The sequence below is a fragment of the Giraffa tippelskirchi genome, chromosome 13 (assembly GCF_054371585.1).
Source record: "Giraffa tippelskirchi isolate mGirTip1 chromosome 13, T2T-mGirTip1v1.2.pri, whole genome shotgun sequence".
Classification (NCBI taxonomy): Eukaryota; Metazoa; Chordata; class Mammalia; order Artiodactyla; family Giraffidae; genus Giraffa; species Giraffa tippelskirchi.
Genome location: NC_137287.1, coordinates 107,166,124 through 107,188,857, shown reverse-complemented (window position 1 = coordinate 107,188,857; position 22,734 = coordinate 107,166,124). Strand labels below are relative to the sequence as shown.

The 22,734-nt window shown below is 45.6% G+C and overlaps 1 protein-coding gene across 5 annotated transcripts; it reads right to left on the bottom strand.

Moving 5' to 3' along the window:
* Window positions 1-1,958: 1,958 nt before the first annotated feature.
* Window positions 1,959-21,492, bottom strand: AAR2 (AAR2 splicing factor). Of its 5 annotated transcripts, none has more exons than XM_081560111.1 (5): window positions 21,453-21,492; window positions 20,867-21,116; window positions 17,721-18,520; window positions 13,643-13,872; window positions 1,959-3,274 (listed from the first exon to the last, which is right to left on the bottom strand). In XM_081560111.1, the coding sequence occupies exons 3-5, from the start codon at window positions 18,475-18,477 to the stop codon at window positions 3,107-3,109; spliced, it is 1,155 nt and encodes a 384-aa protein (XP_081416237.1). In that variant the 5' UTR covers window positions 18,478-18,520; window positions 20,867-21,116; window positions 21,453-21,492; the 3' UTR covers window positions 1,959-3,106. The 5 variants fall into 5 exon arrangements, with proteins under 5 accessions (XP_081416237.1, XP_081416236.1, XP_081416235.1 ...); XM_081560114.1 differs by lacking the exon at window positions 1,959-3,274 and adding an exon at window positions 9,589-9,816; XM_081560110.1 differs by lacking the exon at window positions 20,867-21,116 and having other exon boundaries at window positions 21,284-21,492.
* Window positions 21,493-22,734: the final 1,242 nt, after the last annotated feature.

Genomic DNA, 22,734 nt, shown 5'->3' with positions numbered 1-22,734 from the left:
GTCACAGCGCCTTGAGAATATTAAATAATATTTACAAGGGAATGATGTTAGGAAAGTAATTACCGGTGGGAAGAGGCAATCAGTGGCGGGGAACTCCTCCCCTCCTCAAGTGGTGAGAAATGAGCCAGAGCGGAGCGGGGCCCCAGAGCAGCAGGGTTTGTCACAGGGACAGCGGAAGGCATTGGGGAGTCGCTACCTCTGCTGATTCTGTTAATAGGATAAAGCAGCCTGGCAAATAAGAGCCAGACCCCAGGAGGCCTGCATTTGAGGGGATTTGAAAATCAGGCCAGGTCCTGCCAATACCTTCACTTTTAAATGTGCTAGAACTGGAAGGGAGCTTAGAGATCAGCGACGCCACTGGTTCGTGGTTTTCAAGGTTTCTGCCTTCCAAAAATACTGCAAGTGTTAAGTAATAATTAATTTGTTTTCACATTTTTTATTCATCAAAGACACACAGAGGACTGCCAGCTGGGACAAGCAGAAGACACAGCGTCGATGTCGCTCCAGCCCCAAACAAGAGATCTATTGTTGTTGTTGTTGTTTTTGTCAGCTCAGCCATATTATCTCGTGTGAATGTAATTTCCCTTTGAAAACATTTAAAATGACACAGGGGTCCATTTTGTAAGTGGAGGGAGTCTGAAGGAGCCTGGAGTGTCTAAAGCAGAAATCTCCACTCCAAGCAAATCCTCACACTTTATACATAAGTACACTGAGAACCACAGAACGTACGTGGCTTGTCCAGGGTCACACAGCTGGCTGTCAACAGGGCCAAGGCTAGACCTGGGGATGCAGAGAGAGGGGAAGGTTGTCCTGGACAGGGAAGGGTTGGGAAGGAGTAAATCATAGTGAATGCACTGCAGAGCGTGGGCTCTGGGCACCAACAGGCTTGGCTTGACTCCTGCCCCAATCCTTATGAGCTATGGAGCCCTGGTAAAATGAAGCTCTCTGAGCCCATTTTCCTATCCGTAAAATGGGGATAATAAGAGCACTGACCACATACTGTTGTGAGGATTAAGTGACAGAACAGAGTACATCTAAACTATAGCTACTTTTCCTTAACCCATTTGTGTCGGTGGGCAGAAAGGGGAGTCTGTGTAGACAGAAGACCAACAAGCTTAGAGAACAAGGTCACATGGCCCACCTTCCAGGTGTTGCCCTGACAAGGTCATTGGGAGCAACTTGTCTCAGTGGAGCTCCAGGTACTAAATTGCGATGCTGTTACTTCTAGGTAGTAAGTCAAAACCGAGCGTGCCTCAGAACCCAGGCCGCATCCAGATTGATTGCCTTAGTTTCTGTAGGGTGGGGCTTGGAAGTCTGAACTTCGAAAAATTGAAATAACAATTTACACACCATAAAGCTTACCATTTTTAAGTGTACACTTTCAGTGGTTTTTACTATACGGTTGAACCACCACCACCACCATCTACTTCCAGAACCTGTTCGTCATCCTGAAAAGAAACCTGGTACCTATTAGCAGTCATTCCCCATTTCTCTCTTTCATCCCTGGTCTCCTCAGATTTGTCCACTCTGGACGATTCATACAAATAGAATCATGTGGCACGCTATCTCGGTGGCTGGCTTTTTTCACTCAGCACAGTGTTTGCAAGGTTCATGTATGCTGCTGAATGGATCAGGGCTTCGTTCCTTTGGAATCTGCACTTTTAACAAGCTCCCCAGGTAGTTCTGATGAGTGGGCTTTGGGGAGAAAAAGAACAGCAAACCCACACAAGGTGAATCTGCTGGTTACTACATAGATACAGGGCCTCGATCCTTCCTTCCAGTGTGTCCATCTCAGAGGCCCCATGGCGACAGGAGACGTCGCTGGCTGCCTGCCTCCTCAGAGCCTGCAGAGGTGAGCAGGGTCTTCCAGTACCTGAGAGGGAGGACATGTTTATCTCAGGACAGTGCCTAACTGCACGGGGCCCTGTGCATCCACAAGAGAGACTCACACAAGGGGATTTAGTCTCAACTCCAAGACTTTAATGTACATTATGCTCTTGGAAAAACAATTCCAAGGAAACAAGTGGAACTGAAAGTCTTAACCAGCAGGGATTCTCACTCAGAAACCTGGTGTGAGCCATAGCCTTGGGAGGCAGTGGGACAGGGACTCTCATCAAGGTACAACAGTGTGAGGTGAGGGTGACAGGGCCTGTATGCGTGATGGGTGAGCCCCTCAGGACACCCAGGAAACAGGAACCATCATCCACTCCTGTGGTCTCCACAGCAGGACAGGGGGACCCAGGCTGACAAGGTCGTCTCTGGAGCTCTGGATAAAGATGCAGAACTTCCACGAGGCCAAAGAAGCCTGTCCAGAGCAAGAACTGTTCTCTTTGTTGCTGAATTTCCAGGTCATCAGAAACAGTCATGGTGACTTTGGTGAGGAACAGGGCCATCTGGGAGGGTTGCCAAGGGCCACTTCTGGGTCTGAGGCCTCAGAATGGAACAGGTGGGAGGAGAGTGGCACTAGTTAGGCCTCTGAGGTCATGGGCCACAATCATCTTGAAAGGTTATCCACTGGGACCTCTGGACAGGAGCGAGGAACTTAAGAGACTGCAAGAGCGGACCACTCGCCAGATTTAACCCATTGTCTATTTTGCCCTCCTCAACCTGGGGCTCCAGAGAGGTCATAGGCCCATGTTTTCTGTGATGTATTCTCATCCACAAGGGGCAGGCAGAAATTCTGCCTCATTTCCCTATTACCCTGTGTTTAAATTTAAAAAAGTCAACAACTGGCATCTCAGACTCCCGGGCAGTCCAGGGTTTCCTGAAACCACTCTATGGAATAAGCAATCCTTTCTCTTGGGCTTGGGGCTCAACAGCTTCTCTTCTGGAAGGAAGTAGACTGCTGCTGAGGCAGGTCTCTCCTGAGAGCCTGTGTGGAATTCAGCTGGGTTAGCACCACGACCAGGCTGATGGGGAACCCACAAGGTGCCTGCTAGATGGGGAACAGCCTCTCTGGCACTGAAGGGACTTGATTATTGGTGAGGGAGGGGATTCTGGCTTCATCTTTGCAGAACCTAGAGAGGCTCCTGTCCCAGCAGGGCCCAGTGACATGGGTGAGTGGAGAAGCCAGGACTGCGGCCGTGGGGAAGGGGGCCTCTCCCGGTTAGCCAGTCCCCATGGCGTCGGGGAGCTCCACCACCACCGGGGCGCAGTCCTCAGGCTCCGCCTCGAAGTCCCACCGGAACTTCTTGGTCAGGTGAGCTTGGAACTTTCCGGCTTTCTGCCTCAGGGCGGCATCCACAGCAACGCTGCGGGCGGAGGAGAAGAAAACCTACAGAGAGCAGAGGAGAAGTCACTCCCGAGAACATGCTGGGGCCGAGAAAGTGGTGGAAATTTCCTCCGGTGTTCGGCTCTCCGGGGCAGGAGGATCAGCTGCTGCTGGCACAGACTCAGAACACCTGCTGTGCTCCCCTCCAAACCAAGAAGGTCCAAGCCCAGATGAGAAGCTGGGGCAGGACGAGAATGGAAAATTACTGTCTTGGGCAGAGATGCCCCACTGAGAATAAGGTCAGCAGGGCCATCACCTGGCCCCTGCCCTCTGGTGAGATCTACTGGGCACCTGGGCAGTGACTTAGAAAAATAGGCAGTTAGAAAAAAATAGCGACACCAGCTGGTGCCAAGAAAGGTGTGGGGGGCTTATGAGCCCCTAGATCCCATAAAATCCCAGGCCCTACCCGATGAGGCTGAACTGCTGCTCTAGTCTAAATGGACTCCAGGTGTGTGTACACATTGTATACAATGTGAGGTTTGTATTCTCCTTAAAAGCTGTCTTTGATTTTTTTAAAATTGTGGCCATATATGCATAACACAAAATATACCATTTTAACCATTAAAAAATTATCATTTAAAACACTGTACTAAATATATGCACTAAATATATATATATAACATTTACCATTTTAAGAGTACAGTTCAGTGGCATTAAGTATATTTACATTATTATGCAACCATCTCTAGAACTTTTTCATCTTCCCCAACTGAAGCTTTATACCCATTAACTCCTCACTCCCCCTCCTCCAGCCCCTGGTAACTATCATTCTACTTTCAGTCTCTTGAATCTGACTACTCCAGGTACCTCATGGGGCTTCCCTGGTGGTTTAGTGGTAAAGAATCTAACTGCCAGTGCAGAAGATGTGGGTTCTATCTCTGGGTTGGGAAAATTCCCTGGAGAAGGAAATGGCAGCTCACTCCAGTACTCTTTCCTGGGAAATCCCATGGACAGAGGAACCTGGTGGGCTACAGCCCAAGGGGTTGCAAAAGGGAAGGACATGACTTAGCGACTAAAAAACAAAAAAAAAAGCCCAACAGGTACCTTATATAAGTGGAATCACACAATATCTGTCCTTTTGTGACTGGCTTCTTTCTCTTAGCATAATGTCCTCAAGGCTCACTCATATAGCATGTGCTAGAAATTTCCTTCTTTTTTAAGGCTGAATGATATTCCATTGTATGTATATACCACACTTTGTTTTCCGTTCATCTATCAATGACCATTTGGGTTGTTTCTATGTTTTGGCTATTATAAATAATGCTGCTATTAACATGAATCGAAAAATATCTCTTATAGAAGCCTTGCTTTTGATTCTTTGGGGTATATACCCAGAATGGAATTTTGGATTACAAGGTGATTCTATTCAACGCTTTGAGGAACCACCATGGGCCACAGTGGCTGGGCCATTTTTACATTTCCATCAGCAATCCAACATCTCTCTCTAACATCTTTTATTTTCTGTTTTTGTTTGTTTACAATAGCAACCCAAATGGGTGTGGCAAGAATACTGGAGTGGGTTGCTGTGCCCGCCTCCAGGGGATCTTCCCGATCCAGGGATCAAACCCACATCTCTTACGTCTCCTGCATTGGCAGGTAGGTTCTTTATGACTAGCAGAAACATGGGCAGGAGCAAACAAGAGTAATTTTCTCTATATCCGAAACTCCATTTCAGACTGTCCTAGATCTCAATCCCTTCTAATAATGACAGTAAACTCATTTCTTCTCCTCACACTATTTTACTATTTTCAAAGAAGTTTCACAGAGTAGCCCAATAGATCCTCACAAGGCCCTGGGAAGACACACTAGGATGCCTATTATGGAAACGGAAGCTAAGGGGAGTTAAATGCCTGGGTCAAAATTACCAGAAAGGAAGTAGTTTTCCCAGACTACTCACTGGCTCCCTGCAAGACCACCCTAGACAAGCGGCAGGAGGGTGAAAGCAGCAATTTGATCCACGTCACCCTCGTGCCACAGTGGCCATAGACCACCACAGAAGGAATCTGGGCTCCAGGAGTCTTGACCTGACAAAGGTACCAGGTGTACTCTGCAGCTGCTTCTAGAGACAACCCCCTCCTGCCTGCCTCTCCACTGTCTTTCCGTTGGCAGGTGGAGAGAGGCTCACGTTTGTCGTCTTTGTTTGCAGCCACTCTGTTGGGGTGGGAGCAGGGACAGAAGTGACAAAGGAGGGGGTACAGAAGCAGAAGGTGGGGGGGTTACAGAATTTGGTTTCATTACTTGAGAATCGACTAAAATACAGGAGCAGGAAGCACAGCCACAACAAAACACAGGATCAATAACTAATTAGAGGGGCTGTGCGGGCTCGGTGGCCAGCGGGCAGTGGGGAAGCCGGCGGCCTGTCTGCAGGCGGCTCATGGAGCTTGCTCTGGAGCGCTGAACTTGGGGGAGGGGCCTGGTACGGGAAGCAGAGAATCCTTATTGCAAACAGCCTTAGCGCTGGAGGCCTTGCACCCTTGTGGATCTGTCTCCAGAGGTCCTGAGGGGCCTGATGGCTCAATTAGCAAAAGCCTCCACTCCTTACATGGTAAACTGTACAACTCGCTACACAATCCTTCCTCTCCAGCTGCCTTGAGCAGCGACCTAAAGATGCTCCACTGTCTCTTCTGCGTTTCTGCGCACACAGGCTATTCCCTCGGCTTACAGCACCCTTCCACCCCTGCTTTCTCCTCCTGCACCTACTACTTTCTACTAGTGACCCAAGCCCAGCTCAGATGCCACCCCCTTGGGATGTCTTCCCAGACCACGGATGGACCAGGTGCTCTTCTGCGCTCCCTGGTGCCCAGGGTTACCTGGGACACAGCCTCACTCTCAGTCAGTGCTAATCCATTTCCTGTTGAGCTCTCCCAAGAGATGAGGAGCAACTCCAAAGCGCTGACTCCTTTACATACCTGCATCCCACTCCCCTGGTATGAAGCCTGACATATAAAAAGGACCCATGAGATGTTTAAGGAACCAAAGACAACCATAGGTTCTATGAAAATCCATTTCTGGGTTCCTTTGGCACAGTGCCTGTACCAAATGATTACTCAATAATTATGTGATGGTGCCGGACAGAGTAAGGGACTCATCCTGGGGAGGAGGTGGCTTGTTTATTATGAGGCCCCTGAATGCCATCGGCTCACAGGCCATCTCTGTGTGACAGGACTCTTATAAAAGCCCAAGCTGAAAGGAACTGCTCCAACCCCTGCTCCCCCAGTACCATGCCTGAGCTTCCCTTATGGCGTTTCTCACTCTCTGCTTGCATTACAGTGATCTGTGATCTGTGCCCCTTCAGAGTAGAGGTCACTCCCTAATTATCCATGTGACCCACATGGCAGATTGCCCAGGGCTTGGCATAGAGTTAGAGCCCACAGGACGCTCCCTGAATGGATATGAATGAGACGGAGGGATTGCTCTGCATTCAGCAATGGCTAACAGCGAGGGACTGGAACAGGCTGGGCTCAGACTCATCGTTCACCCTCCCCACCCCCACCCCAACACCACCAGCGGGGTAACATCAACTCTAGGCAGGTACAACAGAAGCCTTCAGTCTGAAAAATAAGGCTTCAGATTTGAAAAGTGCTATGTTCTTTTTAAAGAATCTGTCAGTCTAATCTTTGCTACAAACCTGGAGGTAGGAGGACAGGAAATTACTATTCCCATTGTACAGATGAGGATGGTGATAAATGCTGAGCAAGTGATATATGTCAAGCAAGATGCAGTCCAAGTAGGGAAACTGAAATCCTTCTTCCCTACCAAGACCTTCTTTTTGTCTTGACACAGACTTAATCCATCCTTGATATTTTCAGCAGTGCCTGTGGGGAGCCAAGGGGCCTGGAGACCAGGTGCTTCTGGAACTGTGCCTTCTGTGGGCCTCCGAGACCCAGGGAACAGTCCAGGTTGACTGTTTTAACAAACCAACTTTATTGAGGCATAATTTACTTACAATTAAATTCATCCATTTAAAATGTTCGATTCATTTTGATGAATGTATACATCCGTACACTGACTTCCCCAGTGGCACAGTGGTAAAAGAATCTGCCTGCAATGCAGGAGACGCTCAAAAGACCCAGGTTCGATCCATGGGTCATGAAGATCCCCTGGAGAAGGAACTGGCAACCCACTCCAGTGTTCTTGCCTGGAGAATCCCATGGACAGAGAAGCCAGGCAAGCTACAGGCCATGAGGTCGCTAAGAGTCAGATACGACTGAGCGACTAAACAATAAACAACAATATACCCATGTAACCACTATATGATGTAATCAAGATAGATATCTGTTTATAGCTTTTTCTTTTGGTACCTAGTTCTATGAGTTTAAAGGCCCACATCCCATCACTATCAGGATATTAAGCAGTTCCATCACTCCAAAAATATTCCCTCATGCTGCCCCTTAGGGATCAAATCCTCCCCTGTCCCTAGCCCCTGGGACCCACTGATCTATTTCTGTCCCAAGAGTTTACAAAATTCATTATTCAGAAGAGAAGATATTTAGACAGTTTCACATTGAGACAGATGTTTAGACATCTTGTTTTTAGATAAATTGTATGCCTTCTTATGTAAATTTAGTAATGATCTGGTTACTGTGAAACAGTAAACTTTTTAAAATCACTGAGAAATGAATCACCTTAATATGGGAATATTAACCCTGGATATTTTAAAAATACTTTTGAAATAGAAAAATACATTTTACAAGCATCTGCATTTATCTAAAACTAAAAGCAAACCCATTGGGGATTTTTCTTCAAATGTAAAAAAAGATATTAATACATCTACCATTAAGTCTATATATTGTAAAACTGTAAATTATTTTAGTCAGAAAAGTGAAAGCTTTCTTTTAAACCCAAGTTAAATAAATTGAGTTCAGTCAGGTCACCTTGAGAAATTCAAAATGCCACGGTAGATAGCTGAGTCACTTCTTATCCTATTTTTCGGCTAGACCAAAAAGATGCAATTTTCTAATTTTTTAAACTCCCAGATGATTATTCAACTTAGAATGAAACTAGCCAGAGGTAGAACATTTTATTTCCACTTGCAGAAGAAGAAAGTGGTGTTAAAAGCAAGACTATCAGTTCACAGTGATTACCAAGAAGGCGAAAAGCAGCAGCAATCATGCTTTCTAAGGTCAATTTAAAGAATTTAGGATGTTTTATCTGGGTCTCTAATCACATATGGGAGATTCAGAATTAAAGTTCAGCCTTGTCATCCACCAGCTCTGCCAATCTTGGGCAAAATGATTTGTTTCCTCATCAGTAAGGTAATCAGTAAAATGGGATTATATACTTAACTTCTTAAATTGTTGTGAGAGCTAAACAAAATAATGGACAGGAAGTGTGCAGAAGTGACAGCTGACAGCAGGAGGTGCAGGAGCAGGTGGGTGAGTTTATCACGGCCGGTGTTATGATAAAAACACAGGCACATCTTGTTTTGTTCCACTTCACGGGTACTGCATCTTTTTACAAATTGAAGGTCTGTGGTAACCCTGCATGAAGTAAGTCTATTAGTGCCATTTTCCTAACAGCATTTGGTCACTTTGTGTCTATGTCACATTCTTGCAATTCTCAAAATATTTCAAACCTTTCAAGCCAAAAAGATTACAACTCACTGAGGGCTCAGATGGCAGTTAGCATTTTTTGGCAATAAAGTATTTCTTCATTAAGGTTGTTTTTGGACATAATGCTATTAAACACCTAATAGACTATAGTATATGACAGTATATGACTTTTTAAAAAAGTATTTATTTACTTGGCTGCACTGGGACTTAGTTGTGGCACACAGGATCTTCAGTTGCAACATGTGAACCCTCAGCTGCAGCATGTGGGATCTAGTTCCCCAACCAGGGATCGAACCTGACCCCCCTGTGTTGGAACCATGGCGTCTTAGCCACTGGACCACCAGGGAAGTCCCAGTGTATGACTTTTATACACACTGGGAAACCAAACAATTCATGTGACTCACTTTGGGCGACGTTTGCTTTATTGTGGTTGCCTGGAACCGAACCCATAACTCCAAGGTATGCCTGTGCTATAGACATTGTCAGAGCTAGTGTTCTCCCTTGAGAGTTAAAGATGGGCAGTATTTAGAATACTGGCAAGAAATGAAGCTGGAAAGCCTATTTGGCCTACTGTGACTAAAAGTATTTAAAAAAAAAAAGGTTACATGACTATATGCCTAAATGCTATGCAATCAGCAATAAGAATTCTTATTTTATACATAACTCACTTTATAACATACTATTAAATTCAGATTATCCTTTCATTGGCTTTAAACAAATCATGATGACTCAAGTTGCTTTCAGTAAAAGAAAAAACTGTATCTATTTTTGTAAAACAAATAATTTTTATTCACGCTAAATCCATGGGATTTGTAAAAATCCCAGTGGCATCTATTCAAAGGGGCCTCTAATGGCAGAGGGCATTACATGGTTGATTTTACACAAGCTAATGTGGCTGTCTAAGTGCTCACACACACAGACACCAGTCCCTCTCTGTGGGTAGTAGCCATTTAAACTCCAAAGTAAGAAAGCTGGTTCCACTTACTTGACGACCTGTGGGGAGAGCAGGCGACTGGCTGAGGAAGGCTTTAATGGGCTGATTCATTCCCTCACAAACACCCAGAGTTGAGTGCCTGCGTGTGGGGGGGACTGGATCTCAGTGCCAAGATGGCATCAATGTAACTCACCATGGAAAAAGCGAAAAAACTTTTGTAATATCTTTTCCACATTTTGCCTGTTGAAACATGTGTCATCTTTCAAGCTCATGGCCAAATGCCCCCCTTTACAAAAAAGCCATTCTTGACCCTCCATCTCTTAAATCTCAACCTGTATGAATGAACCAACCAACCAACCCTCTCTGGTGCTCGTAATACTCGTTGATCAGACTTCACTGTTTACAATATCGTAGCATGGTCATCTATTTACATTGTCACAGGAATCATGCACTGTGTTCATCTAAAAATACCCAGTAACACAAAGTAAGATAAGTGCTAAACCTCAACTAGGTGTTGAAGATAACCAGATGAACAAAAAGTAGGCTTCTGGAAAAAGCCCATGGCTCAGTGGGGAAGTCAGACAGACAATACGTACATTTTAGCAAACACAGCCTGTGCCATGTAACAGTGACAAGTACAAATTAGGCTAACAGTATGGAAAGGAGGGAGAAATCAGAGATGGCACCACAGAGAGCGATGCTAGTGGGCACCTTGTAGGATGAAGAGTACACAGCAGGCAGGGAGAAAAGCAAGGTTCAGTTAAGAAGACATGAAATGTGGGTATAAAGTTTTAGTTGTACCAGATGAAAAAGTTCTAGAGATCCGCTCTGTTCATAGTTAACAAGACTGTACTGCATCCTTGGACTGCAAGGAGATCAAACCAGTCAATACTAAAGGAAATCAACCCTGAATATTCATTGGAAGGACTGATACTGAAGCTGAAGCTCCAATACTCTGGCCACTTGGTGTAAAGAGCTGAATTACTAGAAAAGACCCTGATGCTGGGAAAGACTGAAGGCAAAAGGAGAAGCGGGCAGCAGGGGATGAGATGGTTAGATAGCCTCACCAACTCAATGGATATGAATTTGAGCAAATTCCAGGAGACAGCAGAGGACAGAGCAGTCCATGGGGTTGCAAAGAGTCAGACACGACTTAGCGACTGAACAACAACAATTGCTAAATTGTTAACAGGGTAAATCTCATGTTATGTATTTTTTACAGTTAAGAAAATAAAGGAAAGCATGAAACAACATGGCAGGTCTGGCAACTTGCAGGGAGACCACTGCCGCTGTTGTTGATGGGGGGAAAATAGGGAAAGAAGTGAGAAGCTGGAGAACAGGTTAGCAGCTAGATCAGAATGGACCTTATGACCTAGGTGTGTAGGCAATAAGGACTACAGAGAAACAGGATCACAGGTGCCTTTTGGTGGCAGCGTGGGAGATAGACGGATTAACAGGGATAAACATGGAAGTTGATAAAGTCTGATGCAATCCAGATGGGACCAAAAGGCCTGGGTTAGGGAAATGGTACTGCCTTCTAAAATACTTAGTGCTACCTGGAGTCATTTGGTTAATTCACTTGTTTACTTTCCCACCAAAATATAAACTCCAAGGGACTATGTCTTGCTCATGGCTATATTTCCCATCCTAGATCAGAGCCTTGTATACAGCAGGTGCTCAGCAAATACCTGTTAAATCAATGAAGTGAAGCCACTGCACAAGTCCTTCCACTTCCAGAGTTACATGTCAGCTACCTGATAACAGGAACTCTTCCAACAGTATGCTGGCTTTAGAAAAGTGTTCTGTACCTCCAAGAAACAGGCTAACTCATGTATGTGTCCCTTAACACTTTCAGAAGAATGTTGTACACAAAGAAAAGATGCGCAAAAACAGATGCTGATTTATTTTTTAAAAGGCACATGTCCTGGATTTTTCCAAATAATGACACTGAATTTTCTTGGTGAAAACTCCAAAGACAGAATGCCTCTAACCATCAGCTTTGCACACCCCACCTGGATATCGAGCAATCCAGCTGGGCCCTTTCTGCTTCATAAATCATTGCTGGCAACAAAGCCTCAGCAATTAGAGCTCAGCTGTTGGTTGCGCTGACAATGGCTGGGACAGCCAGTGACACAGTGTGGCTCTCCTATGTTTGCGCGGCAGCATTAATGCACATCGCAAGGGCAGTGTGTATTCCTGTGGGCCACAGCCACCACCAGAGGCAGGTTGGCAGGTTAGCAGGCTGCGGCCTCCTACTGCTCTGCAACCCACAACCCAGTAACCGTGGGGCGGATTTCCCCTGCAGAGGAAGAATAAAGGGATTTAATTTCTCTGTTACATCAAAAACCAATAAAAGGGCAGTTTTATAACTTGTATGAAGTGGAATATGCCAGGCTCAAACCATCAGCTTGCCTGACTCATCCCTCTTGTCTGCATATGTCCTTGAACGTTCAGAGTTTTATCACAGCTGCTTGATCACAGGGACTCTTCCGACAGCATTTTGGTTTTAGAAAAGTATTCTCTACCTCTGAGAAACAGGCCCCTGATGGTGTCGCCACTAATGTTGATCAAGACTCTTTCCAGAGGGAGCGACACTGTATTCAGTACATAGGGGCATAAGCACAGGCCTGAAATCAAGACTTGGGCCTGGGTACAAATCCTGACTCTGCCACTTACCAACTGTGTGACCTTATGTGCATGATTTAACCCTTTTGAGTCTCAGTGTTCTCATCTGTAAAATGGGACTAATCCTCCCTGCCTTATGGTGCTCCAGAGAGATTAAATGAGAGAACCCACATAAAGAGATAAGCCTGGTGCCCATTAAATGTCAATAGGCATTTCATGACTGTTCATTCCTTCCCTTACCATGTGTGGGAGTGGGAGATGAGTGACTGGCCCCTTTTTAAGGGGTAGGCCTATGGGGGTCTCCCACACAGGCAGAAGAAAGCAGTCCTGAAACAGAAAGTATGGAAACTGACAGCCTGCAGCTCTGCCTCTTCTACACTCAAGAAAGTTACAAAACGTGAGTGACAGAGGCTGTCCCAAGAACATAAAGGGAGCTAATCTGTTTGCAAAGGGAGGAAATAGCGCAGGATGAAGATTGTAAGTTGTTTGAAGCTTCTTCCTTAATTAGCACTCATAATGAAAATTTAATTGCTGAGTTAAAAGCAAATTTCACTTTTTTCTATCAGAGGATCTCTGCAGAAAACTGGCACATTTTGTTTGAACAGGAAATCAAAGTTACTTTCCTGCTTAAATGAGATCTAAGCAGTTGCAGTTGTTTCCTTGGGAATAACTAGCTTCCAAACTCTGTCCTACTGGGTTGCAGCAACTCACAGCTCTAGGCCGGGAGAAAGAAAAACTGTTTTGAGTGCAGTTGCTTGAGGGGTTGGGGCTGATTCAAATTCCAAGTGCCCCACTGCTAGGCATGTTGAGGTGAGGCAGGGAGAAGAGGGTACAGAGAGAGGGTCTCTGGCATTAAGAAGCTTACAATTGAGTAGGAGAAAGAGAACCGGGGAATAGTCTTATGATTAGGAAATTGAAATGAAGAAAGCTTGGCTCAGGAAAGCATTGTTGTTCAGTCGCCAAGCCGTGTTCAACTCTTTTGTGACCCCTTGGACCATAGCCCGCCAGGCTCCTCTGTCTATGGGATTTCCCAGGCAAGAATATTGGAGTGGGTTGCCATTTCCTTCTCTAGGGGATCTTCCCAAACCAGGGATCAAACCTGCGTCTCCTGCATTGGCAGGCAGATTCTTTACCACTGAGTCACTGGGGAAGCCCCAAGGAAAGAACAGCAAGAGACAAAAATGTAAGCCTCTATGGGTGCTTTCACACACTTTGGCCTTCACTCTGACCCACTTGGGTGTCAGCCAGAAGCCCACTCACCTGTAAGGTGCTGGTGAGGAAGTTGTCCTGGGAGACAATGTCCACAAAGAAGTCAGCGGGGATCTCCCCGAGCTGGTGGTACAGGATGGAGATGAGGTTGACGTAGAGGGTGTGGTGCTTCACCATGGCCTCTTCTGACCGGCACAGAAGGTTCAGGAGCCGCTTCCAGTGCTCGAAGGCCTCGTACACATTCCCCAGCAAGAAGCACACAAAGGCAAACTGGAGCTCACCTGAAAGGTGCAGAGAGGAGAGATGAACCTGAGGGAGACGAGTGCTGGCTGACTCAACTAAGCCATCAGAGCCACTGGACCTCAGCCAGAAGTGGCTGTCTAGCCTTGTCACTCCTCCAGAGCCTGGCATGGGGTTTTACACCTAGCAGCTGCTCAATAAACGTTTGCTGAACTGCTATAAACTCAAGCCGTGAGAAACCCAACTGGCTTTGGATTTCTGTAAGATCAGATTGCAAGAGAAGAGGCACACCGAGTATTTACTTAGCATTTAACAAGTTGACAAAATGGGTCTGTGGACATTACGCCAAGTGGATCCTCAAACTGGCTGCCCATCTGAATTACTAGGAGAACTTGGGAAAAATAAAGCTGCCCAAGCCTCACTGCAAGAGATCCTGGTTGAGGACAGATGATGAAGTCTTGGCATCTGTAGCTCTAACAAGCTTCCCGGGTGAGTCTGATGCAGATGGTCTGCTTCAGGGGCAGGGAAAGGCTGTGTAACACCATGTAACCCTCAGCCCAACTCCATAAGGTGGTCAGGGAAGGTGGTATTTGCCTCAGTGTATAGATGAGGTCAAGAGACTTGCCCAAGGTCACACACCTAATGCTTAGCAACTGAACAACAGAAAGATAAAACAGATTTCTATTGGGTGGGAATAGTTTTAGGGCCTTCTAGAACAGGAAAATTCATGAGTACTTTTTCCAGGGTGAGCCTGCCAGCCAAATTATTTTTGTTTGTTTAATCATGGGGCTCTATGATTTGCTTGCTATGAGCAGCTTGTGGCTAAGAGCATGGGCTCTGGAGCCAAACAGCCTGAGTTCAAATATCAGCTCCACCACTTCCCAGTTGTGTGACCTTGGGCAAGCTACTTAATCTGTTTATGCTTCAGTTTCCTTATCTGAGGGATGCAATAAAGATTAAGTGAATCGATCCAGTATTGCATTGGCCCCAAAATTCGTACCAGGGTTTCCATAACATCGTATGGAAAAACCCGAACGAACTTTTGGGCCAGCCCAATAAATATAAAGCATTCAGCGTAATGCTTGGCACAAAATAGCACTCTAGAAACCTCAGTTATTATTCCCACATTCCCAGCAGATCCCTGTCTCAAAGAGACCTGACAGTCCAGAAGCCACTGTCCTTGGCTGAGCAGCTAGGTCTCTGGGTGCAAAGATATACTGTTGCTGATGAGACATGTTCTCTCTGGCTTCAAATTTAAGAGGGGCTTCTGTGGTATATCTACACGTCGGCCATAAAAAGAACAGATGTGGGTCATCCCTGGTGGTCTAGTGGTTAAGACTCTGCCTTTCACAGCAGGAGGGGCAGGTTTGATCCCTGGTTAGGGAACTGTAAGGTCCCACATGCTGTGGGGTGTGGCCAAAACTAAAAAAAAAAAAAAAAAAGATGTACTCAACACTAAACACCTCTTTAAACACATGGTGTCCAATTTCTGTCACTTCTGGAGACCTGGAAAAACTAGTTCTCTGTTCCCAGGCTTGTGGAACTAAGTTTGATTTGAGTGGATAGCTATGGGGTCTAGACATTTTGGACATTTGATCAATATTTTCAAAATATAGTCAAGTTTCCTTTGTATGACAGAGGTTAATGATTTGCTTCTTCAGTTGGCTTTACCTGGTTAGTTTGTGGAAATATGAGCTTCTTCTCTGAATTTAGGGCATTCATTTAAATTTATACATTTCTGGCTTAGTCTAAAATTAAATTGAGATGAGAAATAATTTCAAAGAGCTGTCATAAAGATACAGTGATCCTCGCAACAGACCTTTTCACAAGATTACTTTGAAGAACTGAAATGTTTAAGAGGTAGAAAACAGGATTTCTGTTCATTTTGAAGCCAGGATTTCAAGGGTTACTTATTAAATGAAAATAGATACACCCCCTTAAAATGTCCCTTTTTATCAGCTGAGCCTATTATATAAAAGGCCCTATATTCAAAATTCTCACTGATCTTCCAATAGAAAAATATGCAAATATTAGACAACTTATAAAAGAAAAAATATTAATAGTTATTAAAGATGTGACATATGTTTGCTGTCACTAGTAATCAAAGAAATACAAACTGAAACAGGAAGTCATTCTTCAACTATCCAGTCAGAAGAGGACTTTGCTAAATCACCATGTCAAATGCCATGTCAAAGGTGATGGGCCACAACCTCCTCAGCTAGCAGAGATGCCAGACCTTCTCCTGGCAGCATGCACACTCTGATCCAACAATTCCAACCCAAAATTATGCAAAAGGGCACACCAGGAGACTCATTCGACAGCACTTACAATAAGGAAACCAGGAACACCTTAAAAGATTCATTAACAGGGGCTGGTCCAATAACTATGGAAGTTCAGTAGCCACTAAAGAGAAGTGACCATTTCAGTGACATGGAATAATATTTATATTAAAGCAAATTACAGGATAATATACTGTAAACCTGTTTTTGTAAAAATATCATATATACATAAACATATAGTTGAATAAAAAGACTAAAAGGAAACAGAAACATATTAAACTGAGAAATACTTACAAATATGTACCTTAAAAATGTGTACGTATCTTAAAAACATTGTGCATGATTTAATTCCTTTTAAATTGTCAAGGTTTGTTTTAAGACCCAGAATATGGTCATACTTGTTTATGTTCTGTAAGGATTTGAAATGAACGTATATACTGAGGTTGTTGGGTGGAATGTTCTATAAATATCAATTAGATCCTATTCGTTGATGCTGTTGTTGAATTGCTATAAGTATTTGCTGATTTTCAATCTAATTGTCCAATTTTAGAGTTTAGTGTTGAAGACTTAAACTATTGTGGGTCCATCTATTTCACCTTTCAATTCTATCAAGTTTTCATTCACATATTTTGCAATTCTGTTGCCTGTTGCACACAAATTTAGAATAGCTATGTCTTCTTTGTGGACTGGTGCTTTATCATTAAATAATGTCCTTCTGTGTTTCTAGTTTAAAAAAACAGAAAGAAAAGTACCACAAAGTGAACAGAGATGGCTATTTCCAGGTGGTGGGATTTGGACTTTCATTTCTGTTTTCCTTTAAGGATAAACATATGTTATTTTTTGTAACAAGGGGGGGAAACAACAATAAAGACTAAAACAGTTAAAAGAAAATCACTGTTCTGGTTGAAGCCTCAAGAGAGTCAAGAGTAAACTGAGGGGACAGGTGGATGGCTCCCAGGAACATGGATGGGCCTGGGAACCGGGAACCCTGGGCTCTGGTCTCACTTCGACTATACCACTTAGCAGTCAAATCCCTTCCCTCTATGGACCTCAATCTGTAAAATGTAGTGGTGGGCAGGCGAGGCCATACCATGGGTTCCCCGACACGGGACAGTTTGCATCAGGTTCACCTACAGCGCTTGTCTGTCAGACAGACAGACAGGTAAAATGCTGGGAACCCACTCCAGATCTCTTGAATCACTCTCCAGGAGTAAGGCCTGGGAATCTGTACCTTTAAAATATATATCTATATGGTTGATTTATTTGGCTGCATCAGGACTCCGTTGTGTCATGCAGGACTTTTTGTTGTGGTGCACAGGGTCAGTAGTTGCAGCATGTGGGCTTAGCTGCTCTGCGGCCTGTTGGATCTTAGTACCCTGAGCAGGGACTGAACCCAAGTCCCCTGCAAGGCAAGGTGGATTCTGAACCACACTGAACCACTAGGGAAATCCCTGGGAATCTGTTCCTTTAACAAGCATTCTGGGTAAGACCCCCCCCAGCCAGGTTTAGGAACCACTAGACTAAATAATCAAAGATGGACTCCCTATTCTCAAGCCCCTCGGCTACATACCCCTCCCCTGGCCCACTCTCAAAGCCTTGTTCCTCCTCACCGAGCACGTCCTGGGGGCTGCAGGGGAACTGCTTGCTGAGCACAGTCTCCAGGGCATAACTCAGGTCCATGCTGTGCCTGGTTATCTCGGCCGGCGTGGCACCTGCCGGGAACATCTGTGTGGGCAGCTCGGAGAAGCGGATCTCTGTGCCGGCCCTGGGCTTCATCTCGGGCAGCCGGGCCAGGCCCTCCTGGTAGCTCTTGCACTCAGTGCCGCAGCGGGGGAGATTCTGCCCCACGCGGTCCTTGGTGTGCTTCATGGAGAGCACAGGCAGCACCTCTGAGAAGGCACAGATCTGCCGACTCTCGGGCTGCAGCTTCTCCACGGTGGCCTCGCTGATGAAGTTGGTGAGGGAGATCCACTTCTTGAGCGTGGCATAGGGGTAAGGTCCCAAGAACTGGTCCAGCTCCTGGAGGTTGGCCCTCATGGCCTCCACCTCAGCCTCTGGTGCTGGGGACAGGTCGACCTCTTCCCGGGCTGCATCCCAGCGTAGGACCTTCAGCCCCCGCTGCTGCAGGTTAAGGAAGAAGCCCATGCGAGGGCCCACCTCCCTGGGATTGGCCTTGTCCACAGAGCTGTAGTGGAGGAAGTGGATGCCCGGCGGGATCATCTTCACGCCCCGGAACTTGGGCCCCACCTCCCAGGAGTTGTAGTCAATGCCAAACTCTGTCCCCTTGGGCATATTCAGGATGACCACAGTGGCCCCTTCAAAGAAGAGGCGCCTGGCAAGCTCAGGATCCATCTGCATGGCAGCCATGGGGCCAGGGGTGAGTGACCACAAAGGAAGCTTTTCTATTCCACTGAAAAAGAAAGAAGTCAGAGTTAGTCAGATCCTGGGGAAGGATGCTTCATTTGCAGAGCATTATCTATGTGTCAGATACTGAATTAGACCCCTGACATAATTCAGTTCAGTCGCTCAGTCGTGTCCGACTCTTTGCGACCCCATGGACTGCAGCACATCACCAACTCCCGGAACTTGCTCAAACTCACGTCCATCAAGTCGGTGATACCATCCAGCCATCTCATCCTCTGTTGTCCCCTTCTCCTCCTGACTTCAATCTTTCCCAGCATCAGGGTCTTTTCCAATGACATAATTTTCTACCTTAATTTTCACTGCAGATGAAGAAAACGATACTCAAAGAGAAGACGGTTTTTATTTATGGGTGTAATGACCAAGAACACTCACTTCACAGCTGGAAAGACATCAGTTAAAGAAAAGACATGTTCAAGATCACACAAGGACCCAGTTAGAACCTAGGTACCCTGTCCTCCAGGCCAGTGTTCTTTCCACTGTGCACTTCGAAGCTACTCTTCAGATCTCCTTCTTATACCAGAGGATGAAGGCGGAGAACGCCTGGCTGGTCCACTCTAAAGGATAACTGTGCCTAAACTGTCTTAAACTATAATTCTGTCTAAAACCTAGAAGATTCGACAAGCATCCACCCAGTTTCCCATAAGCCTCAGCAAAGGCCCAGAAATGGACAGAAGGTGGAAATGGGGTGTTTAGCATCTAAAATTCACAAAAGGTTTGGGCAATGGAGAGCTTTTCAACCACAACCCTCTTCTCCTACATATATATATATAAAATATGTATTATATATATAATATGTATTATTTATATATATATGTGTATATATGTGTGTGTGTGTGTGTGTGTGTGTGTGTGTATAAAGAAATCTAAAGTTCAGGGAGTGAAACAATTTCCCAAAGGGTCCACAGTCAGTAGCAGCTCTGGATTGCTCGCTCAGAATGGATCCAGGAGGCATGGCTGGCCTCAGATCAGTATTTAGAAGAGAAAGACCTTAGAACATTTATTTTTATCTACCTCTGAACTACGCATGAGGACACACTGATAAGACTTCTGTAAACAGACACAGCCTCTGTATTTATAAGGATGGTTCCAACATGAACTAATTTAAACAGAACACGTCTAACTCTCTAGTCCCAAGACACCTACCTATTCAATTCAACAAATAATCCTGGAGTGCCTGCAGGCACTAACAATAATCGTTCCAGGCACTAACAAACAATCACGGAGAAGACAGTTACTGCCCTCTAGGCACTTCTAATCTAACCAGACATATCAACAAGACCACAAAACTTCACAAGCAGAAGAACCAGCTGCCTGTTTAATTCCTTTCACTCATTTTTATTTAAACAAACAAAACAATACCATGAGGAAAGGAAGACCAACTCTTTCCCCACTATGGAAAGGACATATTTTATTGTCTTTACCCGAAAGCCACACAAATGATTATGATTCAAAATCAGCATTTTTTTTCAAACTGCAAGTCACAACCTGATAATGGGTTAAAAGATCAACTTAGAGGATCTCAACCAATATATATATTTTTTTAATAAAAGGGCAAAAATTTTAAAAATCAGAGCACACCCTAAGTAGTAAAGCTAAGTATCGTTTTCTGAAGCTTTGTGTGTTTGTATGGACTCTTGGTCACCATGTAAAATGTATTTGCTACTGCAGGTCACAGTGCAAAAAGTCTGAAAGCCACTGCTCTGAATAATTTATATCATCTTACTATCCCCAATCTTGAGTTCAAAAGGTACTTAATATATTTGCTAAATGAACAGCTATTGCATTTAGAATAATTGCTCATCAGCCATTTTCCCAGTGGCATCTGTGTGCTCCTTTTTGATAATGCCACTTCTTTCTATTTCCAGCAGATTGTAATTCTCTTCACTATATCTTCCACAGTTGGCAAATGACCTGGCACAAAGAAGATGCCCTGAGATGCAGAGAATCACATCTACTCACTTCTCTCCACCACATCCTTAATCTAAGCTACCATGTCCCTCAGCCACATTGTCTCTCCAATCTCTTCTCCATCCAAAAGCTGGAGTGACCTTCTCAAACTGCCAGTCTAGGCATGTCACCACCCATACTTAATATCCTCTGAGAGGCTTCTCACGTGGCTCTTGGCAAACCAAAATTCTCACTGTGACCTACAAGGCCTGTATGGCCTAGTCCCTGGAAACTTGTCCAGCTTGTCTCATACCATGCTTCCTCCACAAGCTCTGCTGCAGCCACACTGACCTCTTTCAGACCCTCAAACAGAGGCTCCCCTGATAGAAAACTCTTCCCTCCCTTCTGTCTCAAACCATTTTTCTGATCTCTACTCAATATTTACCTCCTCAGCAACGCTTCCTTGACCTGGGGCTAAATCAGATCTCCTGTGATGTGCTCTCAAAGTGCCTTTTGTCTTTCCATTTCACTGATCACAGCTGCAAGTTTGCAAATATTAATACAGGGCTGTCACCTCCAGGAGATGCGGGTCTTTCGTATCTCTAGTACATATTAGACGCTTGCTGAACATGTTTCATAAAAGCACGATATCCATTTCGTAGATGAGAAACAAAGGCTCGGTTCGCGGAAAAGACCTTACCGAAGTTAAAGAGAGTAAATCAGAACCACGTCAGGCGGAGCCAAGGCCTCCGACCCCACAAGTTCTAAAGTTAGGAAAAAAGAAGTTTCCCAGGTGCCCCCAGGAAGTCCTGGCGACGGCGTATCTGACGGTTACTCAGGGAGCAAGTTAAGAGTAACCCACCTGAAAGAGGCCGGTGGGTCCCACCCACCGGCTCAAGGCCGGGACGCCACAGTCCCCGCTCAGTGCCCGAGTTGAGGCCCTCTACGATCCCCAGCCAGGAAGAGCGGTGGCCGGACCACACAGACAACGAAAGGAGAACAGTTAAAAAAGGACAGGAGGCTGCACTCACCGACTGGTGTGTCGCCCAGGTCCAGGGACCGCAGAGGCGCACCGGAAGTTCTTCTCTGGCGCCGGACGGGAGCAACAGGGGAAAGGGGCCGGGCGGGTCCCTGGGTCGCGAAAGAAACGGCCCGTGCCAGCAGGTTCCGCCCCGTCGAACGTTGCCTTTTGCTACTTTGAGTTACTGGATGTAGTTCTTGAACCCGTGGATAATAACTTTCATCAAACGATGCATTTTATATCCCGGTCCAGAAACACATCCGCCAGCCACGGCTCTTCGGTTTCAATCAGTCATGGTCTCTGAGGTTCGGGTCAAGGTCCTAGCTGCCCGGTAGCCACAGTCAGAGGCTCAGTCATAGTCCTGGTCAGCCGATCTCAATCCGTGTGAATGTCACAGTTGGCCCTTTATCACCTGGTCTTAGCTTCCAACCATACTTATCTGTAGGGGAGAGCTTCAGAAACCCAGGCCGGAGAGACCCAGTCTAACAGCAGCAGTCACTACATTGGTCCTTCCAGCCATAAACACTGGATATCTTCTGGCAGTGCAGGCCTAGTATGAAGTCTCAATCAGGCTGTATAAGCACCTTGAGGCAGGGAACCTGTCTTGTTCTCCACTGTTTTTCTGGGATCCAGCACAAAGACCCAGTTCAACACATATACTATGCATTTAATTAATGACAGTGATTCTTTATTAATTAACGACTTCTATTTTGGAGCCCAGCCCTGTGCTGGGTAGGAGCTTCCCTGGTAGCTCAGACGATAAAGCGTCTGCCTGCAGTGAGGGAGACCCGGGTTTGATCCCTGGGTTGGGAAGATCCCCTGGAGAAGGAAATGGCAACCCACTCCAGTACTCTTGCCTGGAAAATTCCATGGACGGAGGAGCCTGGTAGGCTACAGTCCATGGGGTCGCAAAGAGTTGGACATGACTGAGCGACTTCACTTCACTTCACTTCACTTCCTATGCTGGGTGGTTTTATCAGTTAGGGTTCAATCAAAGGAGCAGAGCCAGCAGGAGATATTTAAGAGCTTTATTACAAGGAATTTGCTTATGTGATTCTGAGGGCTACCTAAGGAAATACAAAATCCAGAGGGCAGGCCCTTTGGGTATATGATTTCTAATCCTTGCACTAACCCTAGTAAGCAGACTCAGTATTCCCAACATGCAGAAGAGAAAACTGAGGCTCAGAGCAGTTGTACAGCCAGAGAGAGGCCAGGCTAGGATGCAAACCAAGGTCTGACTGGTGACTGGCTGTTCTTGTCTCTCTGCTGCTGCTCCTTAGCTTGCCTGTCAC

What these genes read in the sequence shown, in the direction of transcription:
- AAR2 (XM_081560110.1), bottom strand. Translation starts at nt 18,477, where the DNA reads ATGGCTGCCATGCAGATGGATCCTGAGCTTGCCAGGCGCCTCTTCTTT. An exon ending in CAGCCCCCAGGACGTGCTCG is followed by an intron (nt 13,873 to 17,720) that starts GTGAGGAGGAAC and finishes TGCACCTTTCAG; the next exon opens with GTGAGCTCCAGTTTGCCTTT. An exon ending in TCCTCACCAGCACCTTACAG is followed by an intron (nt 3,275 to 13,642) that starts GTGAGTGGGCTT and finishes TGCTCTCTGTAG; the next exon opens with GTTTTCTTCTCCTCCGCCCG.